The following is a 21,141-nucleotide window of genomic DNA, read 5'->3' as shown; positions in this document are numbered from 1 at the left end:
GGGAACGCATTGAAAGCTCTCCATGAAAGCTATGGAGAGCGCTTCCCCCCTGTCCACGAGCAGAGAATCATTGCGATTCTCCGCTTGCGGCCGGCAAATCGCAGTGTGCTGTCAGATAGGCTGACAACGGAGATCCGTCTGCCGGCTCCCGCGGCAGGATACCGCAACGCCCGTGGACAGGCAGCCTAAAATCTGCAGCAGAAATCCGTGGCTATAGCTATTCACGTGTACCTGTGGACCTTACATGGATTTAGCATTTTTCAATGGGAAAGTGAACATGTGGAATTACTGGCGCATAACATGTCACTTCAAATCTACTAGATAATGACGTGAATTCTCATTGAAAGTAACGGGCATGAATTTGTTGTGTATTTCGCATAAAATTTAACTATGTGAACATACCCGAAAACTATAGAAAATAAGATACAACCTAGATATTTTATTTTGGCAAGACGGCACAATGGGCAATATAGAAACTTGCTTGTTGAAAACATTAGTTTTCAATAACAAGTTTAAAACCACTTAGTAATACCATAAAAGCGCAAATAAATACATACTAGCAATTACCTTCAAAGCAGGCAGGCTGAAGCCATCTGTTAGATTATGGGCTTCCTCCTCAGAGACCTGTTCTTCACTTAATCCCAGACCAAGATCTTTCAAGGGAACAACGCAGATGTAGTTAGTCACGTTGTCTATCTCGGAGTTTAAGGGATAAGTTTAGTCAGAGTTAAGAAAAACTTAAATCTGTTAATTAAACAAGATTAACCCCTTAACGACTGCCCCATCGGGAAACTACGTCCTCAGAAAGTGGGCCTAAATCCTAGAGGACGTAGTTTTATGCATCCTCTTTGGATTAATGCCCACTTGCCTGAGGACGTGACAGCTCCATGCTGTCGGTGCCCGCAGGTAGCCGACAGCATGGAGCTGTCATCCCAGGATGCGGGCAGTCCCCCCCGGCATTGCGATCGGCGCTAGCCAATGGCTAGCGCCGATCGCAAAAAAGTAAAGAAAACTGTCAAAAAAGTTAGTTCTTCAGCTGCCCTGCTGGATCGGCTCCACCAGGGCAGCTGAAATTACTTACCCGGCTTGTCGGCGGTGTCCCACGGAGATCTCGTCCTCCCGGACCCGCCGGCGGCCTTCTGCGCATGCGCGCCAGACGATGACGTCACGCGCATGCGCAGAAGCCCGGGAGCCCCCGGCAAATTTAAAATCTCCTGGCTCCCGGCTCCTGAAGGTAGCCGGGAGCCAGGAGGTGTTACCGGGGACCGCTGTGAGCGGTCCCCGGGCCCGCGATCGCCGCTATCGATCAGATAGCGGCGATCGCGAAAAAGTTGAAAAAGTAAAAAAAAAGTAAGGTTTCACCTCCCCTCATGGATCGGATCCATGAGGGGAGGTGAAAATACTCACCCCCGGTCCTCTGCGATGTCCCGATGTCCCGGGACCCGAAATCCCGGTCTGCGCATGCGCGCCCGATGATTGACATCGGGCGCGTGCACAGAGGGGCTCGAGCCCCGGGAAATTCAAAATCCCTCTGCTCTTGGCTGCCATGTGTAGCCAAGAGCAGAGGGATGTCACCAGGGACATGATCACTGTCATCCAATGGATGACAGTGATCATTTAAAGTAAAAAAAAAAGTGCAAAAAGTTAAAAAATAAAAATAAAAAAGGGGTAAAAAGTAAAAAAAAAAAGTGCAAAAAGTTAAATAAAAAAAGTTTTAAAAAGTTTAAAAAACTTGCGTTTCATCTCCCCCCACGGATCATATCCGTGAGGGAGGATGAAATGACGTACCTAAGGCCCGCGGATTTATCCGCGGACCTTACCCCAGCTTCTGCGCACGCGCCCGTCGCCAATATGGCAGGTGCATGCGCAAAAGCCATGGTAATTTAAAATCTCCCTGCTCCTGGCTACAAAACTTAGCCGAGAGCCTGGAGATTTCACGAGATTTCACCGCGGTGAGTGGTTCCTGATCACGTGTTCGCCGTTATCCAATGGATAATGGCGATCACGTAAAAGTAAAAAAAAGGTGAAGGTTCATCTCCCCTCACCGATGCGATCGGTGAGAGGAGATGAAACTTTTTACCGGAGGCCTCCGTATTTGCGCCCCGACACAATCTTCTTCCGTGAACGTTCCCTGATTCTGCGCATGCGACCGCCGGCAAAACACCGGACACATGCGCAGGAGTCGGGGAGCACAGGAAATTTAAAATCTCCTCGCTCCCAGCGACCAATGGTCGCCGAGAGCCTGGAGCAGTGACAGGTGGCCTCGTTGGGCGGTCCCGGTCACGTGAAAAAAAGGTAGCGATCTACCTTAGGTCGGTCTCACATGACCGGATAGGAATTACGGATTCTGCATGCTTCTGATCCGCGGTAATACGCAGATCAATCGCATTGGATTACACAATTTCGCTCACATTAGCGGGTCGGAATTGCGTAATCCACTCGCAGAAAAGAGAACGCAGCATGTTCTATTTTACCACGGATATCCGCAACATAGAGCCCATTGTGCTCCGTGGTCGCGGATATACCCGCAGCCCATACGCAACTACCTTGTATACGGGCTGCGGGTACCCGCGTCATCGCTAAGCGACGGTGCGGAAAATACAAACAAAAAAATATATATATACTGCGTATGACCGCCTGTGTGAGTAGGCAGTTATGCGCAGTACATTACGCAGCCGTACGCAGGGTCACAGCCGGGCTCACAGCTGGGATCCGCTGCGGGCCTCCGCAAGCTGATTCTGCATACGGCCGTGTGAGCCCGGCGTTATTCAGACCGCTACCTGTAATACGCAATTTACAAGAAGCCCCGGGAACGCTCGCCTTCCTGCAGTTCCAGGAGCAGCTTGTTGAGCGCCTTCTGTGTGAGACCGCCGCACCTCAGCAGGCTTACGGAGACTCACAGAGCGCCACTTTTTACACCCCATCCCCGCCACTGAGGTCACGAAATACCCCCAAAAAGCATGAGAGGAGGGGGGATACCTGGTTTTATAGCCCCATGTACCCATCCAGCCTCCGTAATTACCCTTGTCTTTGGAAATATTACACAGTTCACATTATTACTTTTATCTAAGATTTGGGTAACGCCGAAAAGGGCGGGGGGGGGGGGGGGTGGGTGTGTGTGTGTGGGGATATTTTTTTAAGGTGTCAATTTTTATTCCGTACAAGTGGGCAATGGGGCCTGGAATTTATTCAGTTGTGCCCTGAAATCCAACGGATGTTCCCTCCATTACAGGCCTTGCCATGTTTCCTGTAACTAGATTAGGGCCACAATGGGTATGTTTCTGAACACGGGACAAACGGGGGTATCCATTTGGGGGTGAACGTCTTCATTCCTATGTACACTGTACAAAAAAAAATGTTTTTAAATTGACAAAATTGCCAAAAAAAAGAAAATCGTAATTTTTTCCTTCTGCTTTGCTTAGATTTATTCAAATACTGTGGGGTCAAAATACGCAATACACCCCTAGATGAATTCATTAAGGGGTCTAGTTTTTAAAATGGGGTCATTTGTGGGGGGGTTTTATCGTTTTGGACGCTCAATGGCTCTATAATTGGGCAATGGGGCCTGGAATTTATACCGTTGTACCCTGAAATCCAACGGGTGCTCCATCCATTATAGGCCTAGCCATGTGTCCTTTAAGTAGATTAGGGCCACAAAGGGTATGGTTCTGAACACGGGACAAACGGGGGTATCCATTTTGGGGTGAAAGTCTTCATTCCTATGTGTGCTGTACAAAAAAAACTGTTTTTAAATTGATACAACTGCCGAAATAATGAAAATTGTAATTTTTCTCCTACTGCTTTGCTTAGATTTATTCAAAAATTTTAGTGTAACAATACACAGTACACCCCTAGATAAATTCGTTAGGGGGTCTAGTTTTCAAAATGGGGTCATTTGTGGGGGCTCTCTGTCGTTTTGGCCGCTCAAGGGCTCTACAAGTAGGCAATGGGGCCTAAATCACCTTCATGCTAAATTTCTGTTCTGAAAGCCACCGATTACTCCTTTCATTTTGGGCCCCGTTGTGCATGCAGACAAAAGATTAGGGCCACAATAGGTATGTTTCTGAACACGGGACAAACTGGGGTATCTATTTTGGGGTGCAAGTCTTCATTCATGTGTGTGCTGTACAAAAAAAGCTGTTTTTAAAATGACAGAATTGACAAAAAAATGAAAATCACAATTTTTTCTTTTTGCTTTGCTTCAATTCTTTCAAAAACTGTGGGGTCAAAATGGGCAGTACACCCCTAGATAAATTTGTTAAGGGGTCTAGTTTTCAAAATGGGGTCACTGGTGGGGGCTTTCTTTGGTTTTGGCTGCTCAAGAGCTCTACAAAAGTGCTATGGGGCCTAAAACGCCTTCAAGCAAAATTTATGTTCTGAAAGACACCGACTACTCCTTTCATTTTGGGTCCCGTTGTGCATCCAGACATAAGATTAGGGCCACAATGGGTATGTTTCTGAACACGGGAGAAACGGGGGTATCCATTTTGGTGTGTAAATCCTCATTTTCATGGGCTCTATAGGAAAAAAATATGTCTTTAAAATGACATATTTGCAAAAATATGAAATTTTATTTTTTCTCCTCTAAATTGAATTAATTCCTGAAAAAAACTGGTGGGGTCAAAATACTCATGACACCGCTCAGTGAATACACTAAGGGGTGTAGTTTTTAAAATGGGGTCATTTGAGGGGGTATCTATTATTCTGACACTTATGAGCCTTTGCAAACTTGGTTTGGTGCAGGAAAGCAAAGTGTTCCTCAAAATGCTGAAAAGTAATGTTAAATTTGTATGTCCTCTAAATGGTTAAAAAAAACACAAAAGTTTTTCAAGTGTGCATTCAGAATAAAGTAAACAGATGGAAATATATATCTTATCAAAAATTTGTACAGTATGTTTGGACATATTTGAGCTATTACGGTTGAAAATGTGAAAAAATGACAATTTTTTCAAAATTTTTCCAATATTGGTACTTTTAATAAATATATACAAATTATATCGGTCTCTTTTTACAACCTAAATGAAGTACAACATGTGGCGAAAAAACAATGTCAGAATCACTGGGATATGTAAAGCCTTTACGGAGTTATGCTACGTTGAACGACGCATGTCAGATTTCCAAAGTTTGGCTCCGTCACTAAGGCGCAAACAGGCTTCGTCACTAAGGGGTTAAAAGCAGATAAAATATACAAATACATATCACCTGGACTGTCTCATAGGCAAAAGAAATATCTGATGAAATGATGCGTACTATCAGGAAAAAAGCAGCACAGGTGCAAGAGGGTCTGGATCTGTAAGTGACTGGTTCTTAGGAGAGACTGAGGTCATTAAAACTCTAAGGGCATGACCTAGTTTGGTACTTAAAGGGCCATTCAAGCGAAAACCCATTTTTCCATTCCTGCACCTTTCACACAATCGTCTTCTCTGTGTATTGTAGCCACTTCCATGCAGTACAGTCCTCTGTCTGATGCTTATCAGTCACCACCTTAATGGTTAGATTTTTTTAATTTCACTTTTGCATCAACTGCATGATGCATCAACACAGCATTAGCTAGAGGCTATACCATTTCTGCCTGCTGAGTGGACAGTTTAATCCACACTACCTTCTATGCTGGTAGAAAATCAAAGTGTTACACTTAAAAGGAATTGGTATAATTTCATGAAGCATGGTATATATGTACAGTGTCATACCCAGAATAAATAGGAGAAAATTGGGATTAATCAATGTTTATTACTATTTTGTACAGGCTTCAGTCAGAAGTGTGCCCACCATGAGTACTTATAGACTTTTGAATACTTGCAGGCATTGAATAAGTGTTCAGATATCTTTTGGGGGTACGTTCCTCCATGCTTGCAAGACTTGTGTAGTTAGTTGTTGTACAGTTTGGTGGGTGGCCATGTGATGCAATGCATCTACCTATAGGGTCTCAGACATGCTCTACCAGGGATAAATCTGGCAACCACATGGGAAATCCATGGCTGTGATACCTTTCAAGGCATGTCATGTGATGGCTTAAGTACGTGGATGGGTATTATTCTGTTGGAAAAATAACATTTTGGATGGTGGTCATGAAAGGTATGACAACAGGGTGTACCACTCTGTCCACATACTGGCAGGCAGGCATTGTGCCTTTAACAACCACCAATTTTGTCCTGTTATAACCGATTGCCTCCCAAACCCTGACAGGGTGGGTCCTGACTCCAAAACGTTGATGGATACATAATACAGACTAGAATAGGACGTGCTGCACTTTTATTCCACATGGACCATCAGTCCATGTGAAAACTCGCACATGTGAAGTCCTCAGAGACTAGAATGGGTCCGTACGATGTCTAGGAAATACATGGACAGCACACGGACGAGAAATAGGCAGTGTGAATGGGCCCTTAGGGTTTCGCTTCCTCCCCATTTTTGTTATCAGTGAATGAGAACACGCTTGTTTCCACCCACAGGCGATATCCCTATGTAGCAAATCCTACTCTCAACAGAGAAGTGGATACAATTGTATCCAATCTAGACGCCCCCTTTAGCTAAACACATCAGCAGCTACACAAATTTCTACAGCAGTTTGCTAATCAAAGGATATCTTTTCAGCATATACAACGTAGCAAGCCTCGACACTCTGAAGTTAGTCCTCACGGTCCTGTAGACAGCTTTGCGTAAACCGAGGAGGTGCTGGCTAGCATGTTGTCCAACCTTATCATATGGGCAAGCAGCACTGACCCTGTCAAGCAAACTTGAAAAGTAAAATGTGATACATCTGTACAGATGTCCCAAACTACATACGCCACATACAATTAACGTTCAACACAGACAATTCAAGAATTATATATAGAACTGAAACACCACAAATTAGGTCAATCGCTTAGGAACTGCATTGTTCTTCTTGGAATAAACTCATATTCTCTCAAGGCTATTAATCTGATATCAGCAGCAATGACTGATGCAAAGCAGCCCAGCGAATATTTTACTATTGCACAGCTAAAGTTTGAATTTACTTTCTATCCATAATACACAAATGTACTTTTCTCCTTTACAGCAAACTTCACAGCTGGTTCCTCTATGGAAATCATAGAAAGAAAATAGTAATGTAGCATTTATTTAAAGGGAGTTTGTCCGCAGGCTTGAGAATGCAAAGCTAGTGACAGCACAAGATCGGAACAGGGGAGAGCGAATTATACTCCCCTTTGTCAAAGATTTTAGTAGCAATGACAGTTGTAGCCCCCAGCATGCCGCAAGTGCTCTGGAGGTAGGTCTTCTGACTGAAGTACTCTCTCTCTGTCTAGGGCCCAACCAGAAGACAACGGCAGCTGTCAATCAGAGCTGTAGAGCGGCTCAATGTACAGAGAGAGCACTGACGGAAGTCCTGCCCCAAAGCACTTGGGGCGGCATTACGTGAGGGACTAAAACCGCTTTCACTGTGTAGCTGCCACTAAAATTCTAGAAAAGCTGAGTATAATTCCCTCTCTCCTGCCCATACCTGGCGCTCTCTCCAGTTTTGCATTAGTAAAAGTGCTGACAGACTGCCTTCAGGGATACGGATATTCAGAGCTGCATTCCGCAAGCTACGGTAAATGATACTAGAGCAACATGGAAACAGCTGAATCTTTCATAGTAACTTCTAGGAACTGAAATGTTCGGATAATACAGGGCGATTCTCTTGCTAGGAAACCCAAAAGATTCTGCAATAAGTTTTTACTTTTTGTATGGTTCTCTATGGAATTTGACATGTATTTACATTAGGTTTCAAGACCAGGTCTGCCTAGAGCGTATGCTGAGAATGGCCCCCTCCGGCATCTGTGAAGAGATCTGCTAATAGGACACCGATAATGGCAACAACCTCCCGCTGTATCGTGTCTTTGAGGGCGTTAATGGTTTGCGGCTTATAGTGCGTTTAGTCGATTCGCTTTCAGTTGTTTCAAATTTCTTCCCCAATTTGTGAATACAGGATTTTGTCAGTACACTTCCTTCACCAGACTTAGGCCTCATGTCTACGGGCGGGTCGGACTCCGCCCATGGGAGCGTGCAGCGGGATCCGACTCTGCCTGCGGCCGAGGACACTTTTCCTGTGCGAGTCTTCTGCATTCACCTCCAGATCTTCTTTCTTCTGTATGGTGGACATGTATGGGTGCGCAGTGCTTTTTTTTTAAAAAAAAAAACAACTTTAAACTCCTGCTTTCCCACGGTATCTGCGGCCCATCCCCAATTGAATTGCGTACAGGCTGCAGATCAGATGGCTTCCATTAACTTCAATGGAAGCCGTTTGTGTGGGACCTGCGCAAAACAGAACATGCTGCGATTTGTTTTCCAGGCCAGAAGGTTCACAAAGCACATCCGCATGCTTTAAATAAGCTGCATCCCTATGGGCGGCTTGAATTGCAGGCTTCCCGTGCGGATTCCGCAAATTAAATCCGCTCCTGGACATGAAGCCTTATTCCGAAATGCCTTTGGACATTGTTTACATCATCAATTTGCCGGCTTTCACGAATAATAAACACCCGCTGTTTAACTGAGTATGCTTGTGGCACATTGAGTGAAATGCTTGTTTGGCAGTCACGTCTCAACATCACGGGTACATTTCATTTCATGGAGAGGTGTGATGTTTCGATAGACACAGGGGGAGATTTATGAAATGGTCTAAAACAAAAACGGTCTTTGTTGCCTATAGCAACCAATCGCAGTGAAGTTTTCATTCCTCAGTGTCCTTGAAAAATGAAAGCTGGGCTGTGACTGTTGCTATGGGCAACAAAGACCATTTTTCTATAAGGGTACCTCCATACGTAGTAGATTGAGGCAAGGATCCTTAGCAGATTTCAGCCTTTCAATTTAAAGAGACTATCAGCTACTTTGAGCTGTAAGCTTATGGACACAAAGTATCTCCCCACTGAGTCCGGGGATGTAAGTTTTATACTTACCTTCCATGCCATTTCCGCGGTGTCAGCGCTGTTAGCAGTGAGCCAAGTGGTCGTCTGATTCAAAACTTAGAATGGGAGGACTTCTTAGCATGGCCTCAATACACTGCAGCAGCGCTGACATCGGGGGAACAGTGGGGAAACCAAGTATAAAACTTACATTCCCGGCTACTTTGTGCCCATCTATTTAGTTTATAGGGCTTAAACTTGCTGACTCCCTTCAAGGGGAGAAGTCTGCTGCAGATACGCCTTAAAATAATAACTGATGGCGCGAATTCTGATGGGGAACTTGACACAAATTTTGGTGATTTTCTGCTGCCGCTAGATGTGAAAGTACCCTTAGACAGTTTTCATACATCTCTTCCTTAATCTTTGTCCATGAGAATTTACGTAGGGAACCATACAAAAATGAAAGCAATGCCTTAATGCTAATATTTGGGTAACCTAGCGAGAGAATCGCCCTATCTAGAAACACATTATAAGGTGTTCACACGGAGCGGAGTTGAAAAAAATGCACACTATAATGGGTGTCAAATTCCGCGCCACTTAATGTGGATTTGGACATTAACTTTTGGGGTGGCTTCACAGCAGATTTCACCCTTTTAATTGAATTAAAATTTGAGGGGGTAAAATCTGCAGCGTATCCACAGCAAAATCCGTGCCAAATGTGCAGCAAATCAGCTACGTGTGAACACATCCTAAAATCAGAGAATGGATTAAGTACTAACAAAGTGGAGATTAAGCAGCACATTTTATTAAGGTTCAATAAAGTTTATTCTCCCCATGATATTCAGAGAGCAGGCAAATAGGATTCAGCGCAGAGAACTTTATTTGTGCCCGTATTTAAATTGGAATCAGACCAGTCTTAGTAAATATTTATGGAGGGAGAATGAAGGAGAAGCTGCATCTCTGGCCGGACCTCATCTAGCTGCCTGTAATGTATCTTCAGTTCCTTCTTGCTGGTTTCATATATATTCTTGAATAACTTTTATTGTAGCGGATAAAAAAAAAAAAGTCTATTGTTGCTGGAAACCATCAATAAGCAGGATAGCTGCTGCCGACATGTTCACTTTATTCTGGGTCTACATTTAGTATTCCTAGTGTACTCCAATTTAGTTATTAGGTATACTTAAAGGGGAAAGCTGAAACTGCTGACGAGAACAACTGAATACATTCTGCACAGCGTCCTCTGCAGGATGAGCGTTGTATTATGTGCCACCCATTCAATGTTGCTCTGAGTCTGCCAGAGCGATAGCTGCTCTTTGCAGCATCCTTTATGAAATCCACATGCATTGTTGGGGTCTATGGAATAAAGCTTGTCATAATTGGATAACTAGTTTAACCCCTTGCAATCCAATTTTGGATTCAGGGTTTCCTAGGGGGCTTTCTCTTTCTGCCATTTTACAATGGCGCCATCTGCTGGCTAGAGCCAGTACTGCAGTATGTGACATGCCGGAGAGACCCCCCGGACAACAAAGCGGCCAGTAATATACAGTAAGAATACCCTGACGGACGTCTTCCGACATCAGAACTGTACAGGTTACAATCAGAATGTTGGAAGACATCAGACAGTGGATTGGAAAGGGTTAAATGATTGGCTGCAGGTAATGCTAATGAGCCACCCAAAATCAGTGGAAACCGCAAAATACAGAATGAAGATATATTCTAAAAATATCAGATTTTACATCTGCAGACACTGGCAGATGACAAACAAAATGACTTTAACTAGTAACATGGGGTTATTCACGTTATTTACGACATACCAGTAAGTTACATTTTCTGTCACACCGCAGCGCTGTTTCTTGTTGATTACAGTTTATAGGAACATGGTGACACCACAGGAGAAATCATTTTGTGTGCTTGAGTTTGCCAAGTGTGAATGCATGGCTCAAATGCAACGTAAATTCTGGTATTCATTCCAAAAACAGCCGTCTCGTCACAAGCAAATTTATGAGTGACACAGAAAATTTTGTTGCATGTGCACCTCTGGGACCATACAGCTGTAAGCGAGAAACGATGTAGCGGAAAATGGAACTCACTTGCGTATCAGAAAAAACCTTGAACCTTCCTCTTTTCAGTGATGTGTGGATTGCGTACCTCTCTTTTGTAGTTTGTTTGTAACTGGGTTGTGACTGGGTTAGGGGCTTATAATGCACTGACAAGTCCTACCGCACTTGTCTATAAGTGAAATATTGCTACCAGAGAACCCCGGGGTCCTACTGCTATGAAGAGTTAACCCTTTCCAATCCAATTTCCCTACCACCTGCAAACTCCACAGCTCTTATTTATTTTGGGTGGGAAAGTGTGTTTCGGATTCCTTGGAATTACTCAACAGAAACACAAAAATGAACTGTCATGATGATTTTATTAGAATTTAAAAGAAAAAATAACCCTTCCCATTCCAGTGTTGGCCCTCGTCCAATATTAAGATTTTCCTACATGGCTTCGATGTCGGAGGCTGTTCTGCATATGTATGTTACAGCATGAAGCACTGTCCTGCATACCGTTAGAAACTTGTGTCGGCCCTCGAGGGCTGATACTAGATTGAAGAGGGTTAAAAGGAACCTGTCACATTTAAAATGTAGGCAGCACGTTGTGGAGCAGGAGGAGCTGAGCAGATTGATATATAGTTTATTCAGTATAGCTTGTATTTTATGCCTTTATATCTCTACTAGAGATGAGCGAGCATACTCGCTAAGGGCAATTACTCGAGCGAGCATTGTCCTTAGCGAGTACCTGCCCGCTCGGAAGAAAAGGTTCTTCCGAGCGGGCAGGTACTCCCTAAGGATAATGCTCGCTCGAGTAACTGTCCTTAGCAAGTATGCTCGCTCATCTCTAATCTCTACTCATTCTGGGCTTAGAGGTCCAGTGGATGGAGCTATCAGTGATTGACAGCTCTCTATGTATGACTGTACACATAGAAATCGCTGCCGATCACCGATAGGACCGCCCACTGGACCTCTAGGCCCAGAATGAGCAGAGATATAAATATATATCATAGCTATATACAATCTGTTCAGCTCCTCCTGCTCTATAACATGCTGCCTGCAGCATAGAAGGCATTTTCAATGTGACAGGTTCCCTTTACTTATAGTGAAGGTATATAGCTATTCTACAGTAGAAATGATTGTTTAATATGCATAGTAAATGGTTCTATACCATGGAGACTGCTAAAATGTTTTTATTATATAAAATAAAGGATATTAAGAAACCTCAGCTCCAATAAGGGTAAAAAAACCCTGCTATTAGTGCGGCTTATCAATCAGGATCATTGAGAGTTATATACCTAGTAGTAGAGTAAATAGATCATGCTTAGGACATTTATTCTAACATTCTTTGAGGAATAAAACTGACAACTCTCAGCAGTGTTCTATGACTTCTATACGGAAGCAAGTAATGCTTAAAAATAAAGGTTTGTAACCCGAATTTGTCACACTGAAAGGTTTCCTATGTTAACGAGGTTTTCCGGGCAAATGCCTATCCTCAGAACAGGTCATCAATAGTTGATGACAAGAAAACTGCCACTTGGGATCTGCAGAGATCAGCCGATCATCTGGCCTCCTGTCAGTGCAGAGGGGCCGGATGTGGTCATCGGCTTCACTCCCATTGAATTCTAATGGGAACCAAAGCTTCTTACTACACTTTCGGCACATCTGCCTCGAATGCGAAGTGTAACAGGAGGCAGCGCTCCCACTGATTTCAATGGCAGTGAAGCCCTCTACGACGCTTCTGCCTCAGACACCGATGATCACAACTTATTGGTACCCAGCAATTAACTATTGATGAGATATCCTGAGGGTAACTCATCAATAGAATTTGCTCAGGAAACCCCTTTAATATTGGGTGACAGCTTCATTAAATATGTGACAGATCCTCTACTATAGACATCACAGTACAATACTACTTTGCACTCAACTACTCAGTAATGACCTGAAAACACTTACAGGGTAAATCCTCGAGAGATAACTTCTGTCTCCTGAATCAGACGCAGAGATTTTCTCACAAGGTTTGTAAAGGCTCGGCTATTTGTTACAGTCATTTCCATTTGGTCACAGTATTTCTTCAGTTTGACCTGCAGCCTGGCAGCGCCCCATGTTCTCAGCACACGCTGGACGGCAAAAATGGCAAAGAAAAGAAGGCTGGGGCCCCAGATGAATAAGGATGGCAAGTGCCAAGATTTCAGGGTAGCCATAGCACTGAGAAAAGCGAACACTACAGACATCTCCCTGCAGGATGAAGGGGCAAAAAAATAAAATCAGTCCTCAGAAAGTGACATGCTAATATTTATACTATATGACATAGTAACTTCCATATTAATTATATGATAAGTAACATATTATGTACACATTGTGATTCTAAACTAGTTGGTAAGTAATGTTTGGAGCAAGCCTTAGGACTTGGTCACACGGCGTTTTTTGGTCCGATCTGCAGACGCGCTTGCGATCTGCAGATCTATAGACCCAATGCATCCCAATGGGAGCAGGCACATGTCCGTTTTTTATGCGGCTGTGCGATAAATTATAGGGCAGAACGCGCCTATCTGCGTTCTGCGAATTGTTGTGTTCTATATATGCGGTCAACGGGGCCGGCAGCAGCAGCGCCGACCCCATTGAGAACATGTATTAAAGATTGTTCTCCTCTGCCACAGCTGTGCCACAACTGTGGCAGAGAAGAACAATGTTCTCTCATTGAAGTCAATGGAGACGGCAATACAGCAGGCTCCATTGAAAGCAATGGGCTGCGGCAAGCGCTGTATGTGTTTTCGGGGAAGGGCTTAAAATATAAGCCCTTCCCTGAAAAGCATCCTGCAAATGTGTAAAATAAAAAAAAAGTATACTCACTTTTTTTCTGCAACCCGAGTTGAGCCGCGTCCGGCCGGCAGTTCTCCTGAACTGCTCTCTCTAGTATTCAGCAGGCGGGGATTTAAAATCCCCGCCTGCTGAATGGGCTGCCTCTGATTGGTCACAGCCCTCAGCCAATCAGAGGCAGCTCTCACTCACCCATTCATGAATTCATGAATGGGTGAGTGCTGCCTCTGATTGGCTGTGCGCAGGGACCAATCAGAGGCAGCTCTCAGCTATTGAATGATCCGTTATGCGATCTGCAAATCGCGGGAAAAAACGCCCGTGTGACTGAGGCCTTAGGCATGTGTCCCACTCTAGACAAACTTCAATCTGTGTCCCTGGTGCTGAAGGGTTGCTCTTACCTGAAGAACGGGATTATAATGCAGAATGTAAAGGCCCATTTACACGGCCCGATGATCGCTCAAACGATTAGAAAAAACTTTCTGACAGTAAGAGTGATCAATGAATGGAACAGGTTACCATGGAAGGTGGTGAGTTCTCCTTCAATGGAAGTCTTCAAACAAAGGTTGGACAAATATCTGTCTGGGATGATTTAGTGAATCCTGCATTGAGCAGTGGGTTGGACCCGATGATCCTGGAGGTCCCTTCTAACTCTACCATTCTAGGATTCTATGATTATTTTGCATAAACTTTTAAGTAGCTACTCAGCTACTTAAGAACAATTAAGTGTGCAAATGAAGCCTTAGCTGAAAGCAGTTAATAGTCCGAGGGCTCTTATCTGCATTCAGATCCTTTGTTCTCCGACAGGAAACAAACTGCTGATAAGGCTGAATGCCGATTTTTAGGTTGGACTGAATTTAAGGATCAGCTAGCAGTGTGTGAAAAGTGCACGATGGGGGCACATTTAGATGCAATGATTATCGCTAAAATGATTTTTTTTGTGATTTTTTTAGCGATCATCGCTCTGTGTAAATGGGCCTTAACTTGGGATCAGTGCAAGGGAATCCAATGTATCTCAGTGTTAGGGCCCTTTTACACAGGGTGACCTGTCAGGCGAGGATGTCTGACAGGTTGTCCCAGTGACAATCATCCCTGTGCTTTTACACGGGAACGATTATCGCTAGTGAATGGGGAAGGAGCGGCCAAGGATAGTACCAGCCTGCCCATTTCCATTCACTGTAAGCAAGCAGTAGTTCATAGGTGAACAATGGCCTGTTTAGACGGGTCGATCCGTCATTCAGTTTTCTGCATGCACAAGAAACAATCAAATTTTCGTCCACACTTCAGTTGGGGCATCCATTTATACTGAACGATAATTGTTCAGATTCATGCTGGATGCGGGAATCTGAGCGATACATCGGCCCGTGTAACTTCACTTAAGTATATCTGTATATAAACTTTGACATAGTGTTTAAAAGTAAAGATGTACTTTTCCAACAGGGAATAAATAATCTGGACCAGATTATGGCCGCCTGCAGACGAGCGGGTCGGATCCGGCAGCGAGAAATCTCGCCGCGCGATCCGACCCCAGAGCCTGCAGGGACGAGCGCGTACTCACCCGCGCCTGGCGGCCCCGGCTCTTTGATGTGCCGGCTGCCGCGCAGCCGGCGCATGCGCAGACCGGAGCCGGCGGCCAGGTGAGTGCGTGCTCCGCACAAAATTAGAACATGCCGCGGTTTGTTTGCCGCGCGAGATTTTGCGCGGCCAAACCGCGGCCGTCTGCATAGGAGTGCGTATTGTAATGCACTCCTATGCAGACTTTCAGCGGCGGAAATCCCGCGGGAAATCCCGCGGCGGGATTTCCGCTCGTCTGCAGGCGGCCTATAACTACAGTTCATCTTGCTGTTTTAGTTTTGGTGTTCTCTCCCAAATTACTCCCAGCTTTATGCATGAAATGCAATATGTAACATTGACCGATGACTGAATTTTCTCGTAATTATTACTTTTCTCCTGATTTTCCATACCCTCTTTTTTCAAAACATTTTCTTGCCAATTGCTTCTTATTACATGAACTGGTACTTAAAGTTCACTCGTATAATAATTTTCCGAAACACTTTCTGAGTCAGCCCCCCGTGGTTTTTAAGATCGTTACTTGCAGTCATTCAATAGGAAGCTTGAAGATTTACATCCAGAGGATCCAAGTGTGTCCAAGTCACAAGTCCAGGACGGTGCCCAGCTTGTGACAAGACACTGCCAACTGCACTGGTAAGTACTGTAAGTAGTCCTAGGCCTGTGCCATCATGTCACCAGGACAGATGTTCATCCTCCGGAAGTAAAGAATAAAAGGTTCCCGCTGAATAAAGAAGATCGTGTGAACTTGGGAGATTATACTACACAAGATTAAAGCACTTTTAACTGATTAAACATTCAACCTTCTTTTTACACAGTTTCAAGAACAACGAGTTGTAACAAAATGGTTTTGATATAATTAAACTGGACGATACCAAATATTAGGTGTTGCTAGGGAGGCTAGGGATGGAAGATGTCGTTTCTGTTGATTCTGGGTCTGACCAGCAGACAGGATTCCCGGGTCAAGCAACTCAATCAGCTCCACATCCTCCTGTATCAGGACTTCCTGCAGCAGGATTGCACGCAGGCTATCAAGTCGGAACCCAATATCCTAAAAGGGCGGAGAAGAGAAAAGCAGATGAATATTAACCCTTATCATGTAAATGTGATTACATGTGCCACGCAGAAACATATAATTGCATCTCTAGTTTTCATGCCAAGAAGAACCTATAGCATTGTACTTGACTGCCCAAATAATTCAATCATATCTTCTTTGGACATCCTAAGACAAGAGTGCTGCAAGAGTTGCAGTAGCACCAAAACCTATCAGGCCGTTTCAAGGAGGATTAGGATGTCCACATTTTTTAAAGTATTACCAGTCCGCCCTCCTCCATTCCACAACGAACACTCTTCTTTGGCTATTCCTAGAGACAACTGAGGTCTATCCTCTCACAACCAAATCAATTCTGTGGACCCCACCAATTCACAAACCCTCTATTACTAACCCTATTATAAGGCATTCTCTTAAGATCTGGGACTCTATGAAATACTCTGGAAACCTGGTCTCTCCTTACTTACCCCTCTTACCATTTCTACGAAAACCTCAGTTTTCCCTGGATAATGACCCACCCAATGCTTTTAAATCTGGACAGCTAAAGGTCCCACCAAAATATATCATTTGCTCTTGTTAGAAGAAACTACTTCATTCTCCATCCTTCAGAAGAACTTTGATTTACCCTCTCCTGAAACATTTTAATATCTACAACTCAAGTGCTTTATATCTACACTGAGCAGGGGGTTGGACCCGATGACCCTGGAGGTCCCTTCCAACTCTACCATTCTATGAGTCTATGATCTCCCCACTCACTTTAAGTCCTTATAAAACCTTCTTCCTTAAGTACCCACATGCACAAGGCCTTATCTTACAAATTTACTCTAGACTCGTCCATTCCTCCTATCGGGACAGCTAACATGCTTCTCGTTGGGAGAAGGACATAGGTAACACCCTCTCTGGGGAAGATTAGTCTAAGATTTTTGAACTGACCAATAGATGAGCCGCAATACACCAATGATGGAAACCTATACAGTACCAGGATAATCCCCTAACGGTTTTCGTGGATGTTCATCCCCAGGTGACATGCTTTACATTTGGTGGTCTTGCTCCTGAGTTTAGACACTTTGGATCAAAGTATATTTCCTTATCTAGTTAGTAACTAACTGTAACATACGTTAAAATCCATGGGAGGCTTTAATAATTAAACATATTGGGAAGATTTCTCCAGATTCTAGGACATTAATTTCCTCTTAGCTACAAAACAAACCATCGCCAATCGCGGTGAAAAGCGTCTTTATACTTTTCTGAAGTTAAACGTCAAATTAACGGGCATTTAATTAATGGAAAATTAACATCAATAAAAGCTGCTAGACATGATGGATTTCTGAAAGTCTGGACCCCACGGATAGATTATGCCCTCTTTAAAGTAAGTTGCTCAAGATATTGTTATATAGCCTTGTACTCCCTTCCCGGACATCAATCCCACAAGAGAAGGTATCCCATCCCCTTACCTTCCTTCTCTTCCCCTCCCTTCTTTTAATAGTTTGGGTCTGTCCAAGAAGTGGCTAAGAACTTTTTCAGCAAAGATGTTTATATAAGGTCTACAAAATTTGTAACATCTGGAACATCACTATTGTATCTTTTACCTTACTAGATTGCACATTGTTCTAACCCAGCACAACTATAAATGTACCTTTTTTCAGTTTTCTTTATTGTAAACGCCAAAATTAAAATGACTAATTCTAAAAAAAAAAAACAAACATACTAGACTGTTTTGAAGGGGGGTAAATTCATATAGCTCTAATGATAATACTGCTATCAAAATCGCTTACAACATTGAGGGGTAATAGGCTGCACTAAATGTCTTTTTTTCAGCCTAACATATATATATATGTTTATCACAATCTACCAGCTCCACTCCTGTGCAACATCTGAGGTATCAAATAATAAAGCTTCTGAAAAATCTTATTTTACCACCTAGATGTGGAGCAAAAATAGCATGATACTGTGTTAGCCAGAAAGCTCTAGGATGTTAACTACTCTTGTATAGAAAAGACAAACGTATTATAGAGGCGATAGCTTTATTGGCTAACCACAAAAAGTATATGTGCAAACGTTTGAGGCTACTAGGCTAATTCGTCAGGTAGGTATAACATGGAAATATTTAGCCTGATGAAGAGGCTTAGTAGCCTTAAACGCTTGCACATACGAGTATACGAAAATGTAACAATGCAAAAACTAGAACAAAAGACCTGACATGACACTAAATGAAATTAATACCGTCATCCCCTCTTGGGAACAACAAACTCCTCCAATACTTACAATTTTAGCAATTGGTATAAACTGTTTTTGTACAGCCTTTTTGCTAGGAAACATTTGCCTATAATATTATTTTCAATGGTAATTTAATATGCTCTTAAAGGGGCTGTCTAGGGTTTCGAAAAACATGGCAGTTTTCTTCCAAAAACAGTGAATAGAACGGAGCTGTAATACAACATACAGCCCATTGACAAGTGTTGTACAGTTTTTGGCAGAAAGACATATTCTTCTACTTTTGGCCAACCTCTTAAATGACATACAGGGCTGTATTTTTGTCCAGGATCTTTAACACAATTTAACTTAAAGGGGTTGTCCCATAAGAGATAACCCCTTTCAGTTCGTGGTCTTACAGAACAGCTCTCTGTTCTAGCTCATATAGGGAGGTCCTAAGTGCGGGACCACATAAGGTCCTGCTAAGGCATATGAACTGGGGTTGGGTGGTGCTTAAAGAGTGGAGAAGTACCGGGTGATTCTCTGGCTACGAAACCCAAACATTCCTCAATTACTTTGTAATTTTTGTACGGTTTCCTATAAAAATTGACATGAACGAAGCTTATGGAGCAGATTTATGAAAACTATCTAAAAGAAAGCAGGCAATCACAGAGCAGCTTTCATGATGAGGAATGAGAGCTGTGCTGTGATTGGCTGCTACGGGCAACAAAGACAGGTTTTGTTTTAGAGACTTTCATAAACCTCCTCCATAGTATGTCTATCGAACCATCACGCCTCTCCACAAAGTAGACTGCACCGGTGTTGTCGAGATGCAACCATTAAACGGGTGTTTGACTCAATGTTCCACAAATGTACTCAGTTGAACCACGTGTTTATTGTGCAGAAAGGGTTAATCTAAACTATGTCAAAGGGGCATTTCGGAATAAGTATAGTGGAAGAAGTGTACAGACGAAATCCTGTACTTACCAATTGGTGAAAAACTTTCAGACAATGGCAAGTGATATTAACAAGATGGCGCAACGTGGCACACATCTAATGTGGGCACGGGGAAAATAGAAAGTAATTTCGAGGACTGACTTTGTTTTGCAACATACATATCAATTTTCATAAGAAACCATATAAAAATGTCAAAATTCTTGAGGAATGTTTGGGTTTCCTAGTGAGAGACCCGCCTTGTATAACTGAGACTGAACGAATTTAGGAATCAACTCATTTCTTCATGGATTTCTAGATTTGGATTAAAAAAAAAACTAAGAAAAATCAAATTTAATCTATCTTATGGAACATAAGAACATCCGTGCTACAATGTTACAGATGATAAACAATATATATGAAGTAACTTGTAAAGACACGTTCAGTTAGTGGATAGTAGAAAGCGCTGGTGGGCTACTAGCAGGAGCCGCAGGTGCCAAGCATGCCATTAAATGTTTGCTTACACATATTAAATGAGTATTACATCAGGCCAAGAGACTTTCTAGGGCAAAGCAGAGCTGAGAAATGTACGGATGGAACAGTGGACACAGTCATCTCCATCCCACAAACCTAAGCCATCGACGCTAGCGTCAGCAAGCAAGATTTGCGCCAAGGGTGAGCAGTTATTTGACTGCCAGCGTGTTACTCTTTCTATGGCATTTCTCAATGATGGCATTCATAAAGAGAAATCTTGACACTCATTCTATTAAGAGCTGCAGATCAGAGATGGAAATCAGCCTGACCCGCGTGTCTGGTTTACATGTAAACGGGCAGGATCCTCCTATAAATCCTGCATCCTTCTCCACATCTAAGTGATCTTAAAGCTAGAAACATTTAACGGTCTCATCCGGGGGAAAATAATAACTGTTTGCATTCACAAAATTCACCTGTAGTCCCCCAATTTCTACACCTCTGATGAGAGTTAACACATATGTAGCATGAAAAATCAAAAAGACCGTGAAATTGCTAATGATTGCCTTTATTATACTTTATGGCACAGCAGCATTTGTGGTTGGGAAAACACTCTGCAGTAAAGCAAGTTCCCCCAAACTTGAGGCAAATCCACATCAAATTCTGCAACGAAAGCTCAAGATAGCGGATTGTTCAAAATGTGAAAAACAAACCACATCCTCGCCTGATCCCTGGTGTTCCTATGGCGCCATACCGGACTAGCCCCCTGCCGTCTCTGCAGCCTAGCCTCCAGCAATGACACGTCCACATATGCGCCTGCTGCAGTGGTCATGTGTAACCACTGGGGGCTAGTATACAGAGACCACACAGGAGGAGCAGGGGATAGAAAAGAGTATACTGCTTTGTTATAGGATTAGTCACAGGTAATCTGCGACACAAGGCTTTCATTACTTTTTTTTCATTCACATTGATATCAATGGAAAAATCTGCATGGGAGGTCATCGGCCGCTCTTAAAATTTCTGCAGCATATGGATGAGATTTGTTAATATGGCCGGTTTCACATCTGCGTCTGAACCTCCGGCTGGAAGTTCCGTCACAGATCTGGACAACACCGGAGGAAAAAGCATTGCACACAGGGCTTTTTCTTCCGCCCAAAAGCCAAGTCGCTCGGCAGAAAGTGTACTGACCCCATTATAGTCAATGGGG

The 21,141-nt window shown here is 43.4% G+C and overlaps 1 protein-coding gene across 3 annotated transcripts in view; it reads right to left on the bottom strand.

Moving 5' to 3' along the window:
• The window catches only part of VEZT (vezatin, adherens junctions transmembrane protein), a 52,204-nt gene that overhangs the window by 12,891 nt on the left and 18,172 nt on the right, over positions 1-21,141 (bottom strand). For 2 of the 3 annotated variants that reach the window (XM_066591544.1, XM_066591546.1), the window contains exons 4-7: positions 16,162-16,337; positions 12,857-13,138; positions 6,587-6,736; positions 568-715 (exon numbers count right to left, since the gene is read on the bottom strand). In XM_066591544.1, coding sequence (XP_066447641.1) covers positions 568-715; positions 6,587-6,736; positions 12,857-13,138; positions 16,162-16,337 — 756 coding nt within the window. The remainder of the gene's footprint in view (positions 1-567; positions 716-6,586; positions 6,737-12,856; positions 13,139-16,161; positions 16,338-21,141) is intronic. The other variant, XM_066591545.1, reaches the window with a different exon arrangement.

This window comes from Eleutherodactylus coqui, chromosome 2 (genome assembly GCF_035609145.1).
Source record: "Eleutherodactylus coqui strain aEleCoq1 chromosome 2, aEleCoq1.hap1, whole genome shotgun sequence".
NCBI lineage: Eukaryota > Metazoa > Chordata > Amphibia > Anura > Eleutherodactylidae > Eleutherodactylus > Eleutherodactylus coqui.
This window is presented reverse-complemented; position numbering and strand designations above follow the sequence as displayed.